General features: G+C 54.7%; 1 protein-coding gene across 1 annotated transcript in view; it reads right to left on the reverse strand.

The window, feature by feature from the left end:
- Positions 1–9835, reverse strand: part of TAF4 (TAF4 RNA polymerase II, TATA box binding protein (TBP)-associated factor, 135kDa) — a gene marked incomplete at its 5' end in the record, with an annotated part of 64012 nt that overhangs the window by 18332 nt on the left and 35845 nt on the right. Inside the window, 7 exons of the mRNA XM_010841910.1 lie at positions 512–626; positions 975–1122; positions 3533–3775; positions 4312–4401; positions 6120–6242; positions 6993–7112; positions 9044–9163. Of these exons, the coding sequence (XP_010840212.1) occupies positions 512–626; positions 975–1122; positions 3533–3775; positions 4312–4401; positions 6120–6242; positions 6993–7112; positions 9044–9163 (959 nt within the window). The remainder of the gene's footprint in view (positions 1–511; positions 627–974; positions 1123–3532; positions 3776–4311; positions 4402–6119; positions 6243–6992; positions 7113–9043; positions 9164–9835) is intronic.

Here is a 9835-nt window from a genome sequence, read left to right on the forward strand (position 1 = left end):
AAGGCTCCCAGTGCTGCCAACACCAGGCCTGCTCCCTAAACCGTTTTGGGGCCGGAGCATCTGTGAAGGGAAGGACCAACGGGCCCCCAACATGTGCACACTTCACTACCTCTGGACTGAAACCAGAGGAGATACCGCAGCCATTCCTAGGGCAACACTCAGACCAGCTGCCCGTCAAGAGACCAGAGCACAGAACCTCTAAAGGCTCTGAAACTGATGGAAGGACATGGGACGCGTCCTCTATGAGGACCATGATGCACTCAGAAGGCTGAGCCATCATATCTCAGAAACAAACCTCCTGCCAGCTTGCACAGAGTCAGCTGGCTTGCCTTCCCACCCTGTGTCTGCAGCAAACCTCCCTGAGTTGCTTAGTGGGAAAACACACACATGGAGATCAGAGCTGAGCGTGGAGGGGATGCAGCGTCAAAAGGTGCCAAGGAGCGCTCGCTCCCAGGCACAGGCCGGCACCCACGTGGCCTTCCCTCTGGTGCCTCTTGTACACACTCCTTACCGAAACGAGCCTCCCCCAGGCTCCTTGAGTTTATTTTTCTGTGCAGCAGCAGCTTGTGCGGAGACAGTAGAAAGAGCTTTGGTTCCAGGTAACACAGCAGGTTTCACCACAGGGACTGCAGAGCAAGAGACAAGGGTGTACCCCCTGCACAGACTCGTGCCAGGGCTGGGTGGGCCGAGGGAGGCCGTTACCCACAACCCGCCACGAGGAAGATTCCTAAACAGTAAGAAACACCACGTTACTAACTCTAAACTAGAGTAAAAGTGCAGGCAGCCTCTCTCAAGTGCTTATTTTCCTGCATTTCATCAAACTTTCTGAGGTGTAAGAATGACTGCTGGTAAGGAATCCAGTCCTCTAAAAACCATGATGCCAGGGTGGGGACTGAAGGGCACAGTGAAGCAGCCAAGCTTGAGCTATGAGTCCCACAGTGACGAGGACCACGTGGACAGGGTCAGGCACTCACCTGGCTGCAGCTGGTTCAGCTGGATCTGCTGGGGCGTGGTGAGCACGATGCGGTTGTGGGGCTGCCGGAGCGCGACCATGGGTGTCTGCGTCAGTGTCACCTGCGGCGGCCGGATCAGCGCCCCAGGCTTGGGCGGCGGCTGGATCACCTGGGGAGAGCCCGTGGGGTGCATGAGCACACACCCCCACCCCGAAAGGGGCTGCTGGCACCCGTCCCCAGGGCAGGGTCCCAGCCATCCCAAAGGACCGGGCAGGCTGGATGGTGCCCCAGGTCTAGTGCCTCCACACGACCTCGAGCTCCTGGAGCAGAGCCGCACATGGGGCCCTGAGGTCAGCACCCAGGGACAGGGTCCAGAGAGCTCCTGAACCAGCAGGAACAAGCGGCTTCTCCCCAGATGCCAGCATGGGTGCCAGGGCCACCTCACACCCACCACAGCCTCAGGCCAGATGCTCAAAACCCAGTTTCTGAGTTTTACAACAGTCACCTGGGGGCCTGCCCTGTGCTACAGGCACTCGAGGAGGGGGCTGGGGGGGTGCCCTAGACCACGTTCTCTCTGCAATAAATCCTGTGGAAATTCATGCCGTCCGGAAGAACAGATGCACGATGGCCCCCGGAGGTTCAGGCCACGTTCTGGCACAAGCTCAGGGAAAAGCCTCAGGGTTTCCTGTCCCCACAGGCTTCAGGGACAGCAGGCAATGATCGCAGGGCCTGACTCTGTGTCTCGTCCTTCTGCTGCAATGAAGCAGGACCAAGGCAGAGCCCTACCCTTGGGGAGGGGCGCAGGGAGCCCTGCCCTCACACTGGCACACTGGCTCAAGGCACACTGGCCCCAGCCGTGGCCAGCAGACACTTCTCCATCTCTGTGGAGCCCATCTTCGTCACCACCAATGAAGGCAGAAATAAACACAGATTTCAACTTGAGCAGGTGAGAGACCAGCACTCCCCTCATGACTCTGATGACCACCTGAGTATCACTTGGACGTTATCATAAAATACATACTCTACAACCTACGAAAGTAACACAAAGACCTGCATTGTTTGATTAAATTTCTTAACTGTCTATAGGAACATTCAAAAAATCTAAGATCATGGCATCTGGTCCCATCACTTCGTGGCCAATAGATGGGGGGAAAGTGCCATATTTTCTTTTCTTGGGCTCCAAAATCACCGCAGACAATGATGACAGCCATGAAATGAAAAGACGCTTGCTCCTCGGGAAAAAAAGCTATGACAAACCTAGACGATGTATTAAAAAACAAAGACATCACACTTTGCCGACAAAGGTCCATATAGTCAAAGCTAGTTTTTCCAGGAGTCATGTACGGATGTGAGAGTTGGACCATAAAGAAGGCTGAGCGCCGAAGAATTGATGCTTTTGAACTGTGGTATTAGAGAAGACTCTTGAGAGTTCCCTGGACTGCAAGGAGATCAAATCAGTCGATCCTAAAGGAAATCACTCCTGAATATTCATTGGAAGGACTGATGCTGAAGCTGAAGCTCCAATACTATGGCTACCTGATGTGAAGAGACGACTCAGTGGAAAAGACCCTGATGCTGGGAAAGGTTGAAGGCAGAAGAAGGGGACAACAGAGGACGAGATGGTTGAATGGCATCACTGACTCGATGGACATGAATTTGAGCAAGCTCTGGGAGATGCTGAAGGACAGAGAAGCCTGGCATGCAGCAGTGCATGGAGTGGCAAAGAGTTGGATACCACTGAGCAACTGATAAACAGCAGCAGGAACAAAGGACCTTCCCAGGTGACTCAGCGGTAAAGAATCTGTCTTCAGCCCAGGAGACACAGGTTCAATCCCTAGGTCAGGAAGATCCCCTAGAGAAGTAAATGGCAACCCACTCCAGTATTCTTGCCCAGAAATCCCCATCGACAGAGCAGCCTGGAGGGCTACAGTCCATGGGGTCACGAGTTGGACACGACTGAGCACACACACGCAACTTAGGAACAAAACCCCTTTGAAATTAGAGGGGAAAAAAAAACAGCAACTGCCTTTCTATGCTTGGCGAACTCCACCTGCCTGCTGGAGCAGGTTCAAACCTCACTCTTTCCAGCAGAGATGCCTTCTCCACAGCTGCACAACCAGAACCTGGATCGGAACCACACCACACCACCCGGATCAGTGCCAATCCACCATCAGCAGCTGCACACCTGGGAAGCTCAAGGCCCCGAACCACAGCTGCAGAGCTGGGTCCTAAGCCATGAAAACTGACGTGCCCAACGCTCAGCACTTGCGTTGGTTCCATGTGTTTGGGCCGTGGCTCCTGATTGAAGACAACGCCCGGCTGAGATGCACCACACACACGCTGTGTCCACTTAACCCAGGGACACTCTGAACCGTCGTACAGGTAATGGACGTGCCTGAGGGTAGAAGCCGACAGGCTTACTTTGCTTTACTGAGAAATAAACTACGAACCTGCAGGGCCCTCATCTCAACCTGACAGTTCACTACTCAGGACTTAACACCCCAAACTCCCCCTGCCAGTTTCTCTGGGCCACAGGCAGGTGGGCAGGTGGGGAGCAGGGCAAGGCTCGGCCTTCATACCAGCGGTGTGGGCTGCCCCTGCTTGCCGACGCCCACCTGTGTGGGCTGCGTGAGGCTGATGACAGGGGGCTGGAGGGCGCTGGTCACGGTGGCCGCCGTCTTCCCGGCCGTGCGCTGGACCGAGCCACTGAGCACCACGGCGGTAAGTGCAGTGGTGGCCTGTGAGGCCGGTGGCTGCTGCTGGCTCTGCTGGATGAAGGCCGCGGAGTCGGGGGTCAGCTGTCTCAAAGCGGGCAAGCTCCTCTGGGCGGAAAGACAGACATGGGGTCGGCTGGCAGCACTACCCCTTCTTCTGACCCAAAAACACATGACCCTGAGAATACGCCCCAGCGTCGGTGTGGGGCTTCAAGGGACCCAAGTGTCAGCACCCCACACTGTCACTGCCGCTGGGCAGGGTCACCCTCAGTGAGAACTGGCTGGAAACATTTAAACACCAACCAGAAGTGGCATTTCTGACAGGCGGTTAAAGCGCATTAGGGCAGCAGAGGCGTCTGAGTGACACCTGCCTCCCAGCAGTACGGCCCCTTCAGCCTTGGGCACACGGGCCACCCTCTAAGGGGACAGGGCCCCTCTGGATCCTCAGGTGCAACACGACACTGTGGTCCCAGCAGTGGGGGTCTCGAAACTTACAGCAAAGCCTCCAAAGAGAACACTTAACAGTCTGTCTCAGGGGCTTGAAAGCTGCAAATGCACCGGTGACAACCGGCAAGTCCACCCTCCCCAGAGGAGCCCGCCCCGCCCCAGCCAACACTGGGCGCTCGCAGAGGGCTTCGGATTACCTTCAGGAAAGGCACAAGGTAAGGTTGAGGTGAAGAGTTAAGTTCTCGGTATAACCTACTAGTGAAATCTTCTGCTTCGATTTTTCCATCCTTAAAGACAAAATTCACATTAAAATTCCTCTGTGAATACAAGTCTGCACACATGTATCTTTATTCAGCATTTCTCCAGGTCTCGAGTTTTACAAACAGTTATTCCTCCCTCCAGGCTGTGGGCTCACTGTACCTCTCCTCAACTTTCTTACTACCACCACACATCAGGCATTCTGCCAGGAGAAAGACAAGCCTAAAAGTACCCTTGAGACCAAGTCAGAAGGTAAGGCAGGCCAGGGACACCCTTCCCTGGAGAAACCACAGCTACACTGAGACCCCAGAGCAGCTGGGGTGCCACAGAGAGAAGCACATGCCCAGATGAGAGGGGCCACAGCAAGCGGGCATGAGCCCGGGAGGACCAGAGGTGGGCAGGGACGGGGCAGCACAGGTGCCCTAGAGGCGTGAGCACTGACCCAGCTGGCTCTGCCCACACCCAGGAGTCCTATGAGACAAGGTGCCTACCTGCACCCTCTCACGTGGGGTCACCTCCCACCGGCCTCCAAGCCCGGGGCTGCTGGCCCCAAGTCAAGGAGGGAGCAGTCAGGGCTGCAAAGAGGGCAGGATGGGGGTCCCAGAACCCTGAGAAGGGCACAGCACAGGGGGATAGCGCTGGGCTCTTCTGGGAAGTGAGAGAGATGGTGAGATGAGCCTGTGCTTCCAGTCCCAGGAGGGGCTGCAGACAAGGGGCCGTGGGAAGAAAGAACAGCATGTATTTTACTACAAATGTTCATTAAAAGGTAAACTGTAACTGAAACAAATAAAAACCTGGGAGTTCTTGTTCCTCTCAGGTGAGACTGTTTTTCAATCTCTTAGTTTCCTGAAAATATTTAAGGCGCGTCTGAAGTGATCATTTCTGCTGTGAGAGCGCAACTTCACTCCTTTCCAGCCCCAAACCCACGTGTCCAGCACAGGGGCAGCTCCCCTCCAGCTACAGCCCGTGGCATGGAAGAGAGGCTGCAAGCGGAGGGTCAGCGCTGACAAACCCAGCAGCAGCAGGACAGAAATGGCCATCAGCCCATGTGCTAAACCACCAGGCTTCCTGGACAAAGAAACTGAGAGCAAGGAAAGAGCGGGAAGCAGGGGACCCCAGGCTAACAGCGACACAGAGGCAACAGCCAGAAGTGAACCTGACGACCGACCAAGCCCTGCAGGTGACACTGGACTCAGCTTCCAGAAGCCTGGGGGCTGTGAGGATCCCCAGGTTCCCAGGTTATGTCCAGGAATCGGGGCTTGATACCTAGAGACTGGAGAGGGTCTGTGGCAGCAACACGGCACAGTAGACGGAAAGCCAGGTAGGTAAGAACTCAGGGCCTATGAAGCCTTCAGCTGGCCCGCAAGGGCTCGTCACTCTCCCTTCCACTTCCGTGTCACTCAAAATCCTCCGTGGAAGACGTGGAGGAATGAGAGGGAAAGCCCTTAAAACACCCACCATCTCTTTGGTGAATTCACATCAGTCCTGTGTGGCCAGCATGCCAAGCGACTGATGTGGAAAAGGAGATGCTGGGAGAGCTGTCCAGCTGCGAGGCTCCGAGAAGCCAGGGGTGAGAGCGTCAGGGCAAGGGGAGAGGGGCCCAGACTGCAGCCGCCGCCCCCACCCCGGTAGACTGCAGCTGCCACCCCCGGTAGCCAAGTACTGTGCTCTAAGGCAGGGGCCGGCGTGCGGGCTGGCATAGCCAAGTACTGCGCTCTAAGGCAGGGGCCGGCGTGTGGACTCTTACCAGCAGATTCTGTACCAGTTCTTTCACGTTAGCAGCCGTCTCTGTAGACTGTTTACCAGACGAAGCCAGTTTTATTAACGTAGATAAAAAATTTTTACATTTCTTCACGTTTTCCATAGTTTCCTGGATAGAAATTAAGAAGGTATAAGTGAAAAACTCTTACAAAGCAGACTGTTATCATAGCCTTTGGTCTAACTAAATGCTGTGTATCATACAAGAAATGTGTATTTCTTCTCTAAAATGTCTTTCGGGAAAATGCAGTTACTCTCATCGCCTGATGATGGGAGTATAAGCCAAAACATGTGCTCCCAAGGCACAGATCAAATTCACAGCTCACTCAGCCCAGCAACTCTTTGAGAAATGTAACTGATAAATGCAAAAAGACAATCTACAAGACATTCACCGTGATGTTTCTTATCGTAAAGAAAAACCGATACCTAAGTGCACAATAAAAGGAACAGAATCATGACACAGCTACTAAAAAAGATGCTGAAAAACACTCAGCAAAGAAGCATGAAAAAGTTTTAAATCACAAACAGAGCACAATCCCACTGGTTTAAACATTCATCCGCATGTAGGAAAATCGCTGGAAATAAACTTGAGGAGGACGCCGCCACTGCTGTGGCAGGCTACAACTGCTGTGCAGGCCCCGTCATCCCTGGATGCAGCTGGTCTGGGCTTCATCACACAGACATTCCCACAGCCCGAAAGCCTGATGCAGGATGCTGGGCCCTTCCTGCGGCCCTGCAGAGGCCACTGCCCTCAGACCCCGTCACGTACGGGGCCATGGAGACTCCAAGGGCTCCCCACGTGCACGCTGGGGCAGCATGACCTCAACACACAGCCCCGTGGCTCCCGAGAGGTGGCTCTCACCGTGGCAGCTGTCGAGGTGGTGGTGGCCCCTGGGACCGTCCGCTGAGGTGTCGCCGTCTGAACAGCTGTCGCTGTCCCAAGTGAGGTTGTCTGAGCAGTGCCACCCAAAACAAGTTGAGGCTACGAGAATCCAAAGCATGAGGTAAACAGATGGCCTTCGTGAGACTCCCTGCAACGGGGCAGGCCCCACAGGACCCGCGACCTTGAGGGACCGTTTCAGCCCCATGGCTGACCGTGTCCCCGAGATCTGCCATCCTGAGCACCAAGGAAGCAGGCCTTCACACCTGCAGCAAAAACTGACAGAAGCAAAGCCGCAGCCAGAAGGAACCTGGCCGTCAGGAGCCAATCCAGAGTGTCCCAGTGAGGCCAGGACAAGTAGCTTTTCACAACAACCCAGATCACATTTCAGAAGTTAAAAGGAAAAAATATGAAAACAGAGAAACTGAAAAGCTCATCCCCTGGCTCGTGCAGGGAGGCTGGTGATAAGAGAGCCAGTATGTCCCAGGGCAGCACTGGGACTCACTGGGGTCCCGGGCTCCCCTCCGCTGCCAAAACACCCTTCTCTGCTCTCCCAAAGCGAGTCACATCCAGAAACGTTCTGGAAATGGTTTTTGACCAGGCAGGGGCCCCATGTAGTCGGTGCTGAGAGGGAGGGGTGACTTTGTTCAACAAATACATTTAAACAAACGAACAACTAGACACCAAACAACAACTGGGCTCGTCAAACTCTGGCGAGTTCTAATCCCATGTGAGCAATCGTGCAAATGTCCACTGCTTCTCTATCGTAAATTAGCACTCTTCCAATGTAAAAGTCTAGACTTCTCCAATTTCTCAAACTTTCTTATGACTTTGGAAGGCAGGGGGCAGTATAACCCTGAGCATGACTCGCATGCGGCTGCTCTCAGCAAAGCAGGTCCCGGTGCCTGCCTGCTCCAGGAGGTGCTCCGATAGCGCTGCTCATGGGGGGGCAAAGGGACAGGGGGGCCCTGGGCAGACAGCTATCTGCAACCTCAAGCTGTAAACACTGGTTTCCCAGGAGAAACGTCAGTCAGAAGAGATGGTGGGCTTTCTTTATCACTGATGTTTTCTTTCACTTGTAACATTAAGCACTTATTACTTTTGTAACAAGAAAGTAGCAAATAAAAAACTTCAGAAAGAAAAGGGAAGGAACCAACCAGTAGGCATAGCAGAGCTGCTTCTGGACAATCAGAAACAACCAGGGCACATCCAGTTCTTGGAGGTTTTCATTTCCATCAAAATGCTCCCCTCACACGTGCTCCCACTAGCCCCATAAAAACACCTTCCACCTGGATTAATACTGAGATGGCAGACAGAACCTGTTCTGATAAGCCTGGTGCAAAAGCTCACAATGAACTTCACTACCTTCTCAGAAAAGGCTCTTCTCTCTACAACTGAAGCTCAAGACACTCCAACCAAGCTGAACTTGGTCAGACGACTCCCAACCCCAGGAAGCGCCACTGCCGTGCAGCTCCTGTAGCGGGAAGAGACTACCGAGCTCGTCTACTTGGGACCAACTGCTCCTCCAGCTGCTCTGAAAGCAGTGTCACGGCTGCGGGCACCAAGAGACAGATGAGGACAAGGTCAGGGCAAGCAGGAAGACCAAGGGGAGTGAGGAGGCCAAGCTGGATCAGGGCCAGAAGCCCCCACGCCGCGCTGCCGGCACCCACCAGGGAGGGCACTGTGAGAGCTACACACTAACACACACACAGCAAGGACACGCCCTCCTCGGTGCAGCACACAGGCACACTGCAGCCTGTTCCTGCCTCAGGGACACCGCACCGTCAAGTGTCAGTAGGGGCATTTTTTAAATTGCGCTTCCAGCACAGTGGGAGGCTTCTGGAAGTGCGGCTGGTGCTAAACTCTCTAGTTTTAGAGAAGTCTGGCCTCCCCTGCGCTGGTGGGCAGAGAAAAGGCACTTTATTCCAAAGCATCTCCTGCCCCAAATCCCAAACCCTGGCATCCAGCACCCAAACTTGTGAGGCCCTACCCCTGACCCCAGCATCGTGGGCACCACCCAGCCCCCAGCTCACCTGAACCCCGGGCGAGCGCTGCAGTGCGGTACTAGGCTGTACCGTCGTCTGGGCCTGAGACACCTGCTTGATTATGGTCGTTGGGGTCACCTGCCGTGCAATAATGGGGGTCCCGGGTGCCTGAAAAACAAGGAGTTGTCGCCTAAAAGGAGGGAAGTGAGAGGCAGCACACCACACGGTCCTTCCTTCAGCACAGAGAGCACCCTGGGCCCCCAAGGTAGGCGCCAGAGTCCGCGAGGCCCCCTGATTGTCACCATATAACTGTAACACACTCCTTAGCAGAGCCTCCCACGTGGTCTTCGAGGGATGCATGTATCTGGGAAATCAACACTTTGATTTCCTGTAATCATACAACAGTCAAAGTGAACATCTTACAAATATCTGACGGAACGGACCTCCACAGACCCTGCGAGCTGCTCAGGGCTGTTTCAGATGCTCAGGGAGGGGCCCCTCTGTCTACAGCGCAGGGACACCAACTCCAGGGGATGCAGCTGAAGTCACAGGACAACAGAGCCGTCAGGACCCCTCTAGTCTCCATGTTAGTCTCTGACCAGTCAACCAGCTCAGAAGGGGCAGAATGGCACCAGGAGGCAGAACCTGGGGGAGGGGCGAGTCCGAGGCACTGAACCTGTCCTCCTGTCACAGCCTGGGGGAGGAGGAGGCACAGCCTCGCAGTGGGGCGGGGGGAAGTAGCCCCCAAGGCTCACACATTTGTGTGTGGTGGGGGGGCTGTTAACATAGTTCTGCAAAGCTCCTCTGCGCCCCCCTGGTCACAACAGCTAACGAGGCTCA

The sequence above is a fragment of the Bison bison genome, unplaced genomic scaffold (assembly GCF_000754665.1).
Source record: "Bison bison bison isolate TAMUID 2011002044 unplaced genomic scaffold, Bison_UMD1.0 scf7180017864167, whole genome shotgun sequence".
Lineage (NCBI taxonomy): Eukaryota > Metazoa > Chordata > Mammalia > Artiodactyla > Bovidae > Bison > Bison bison.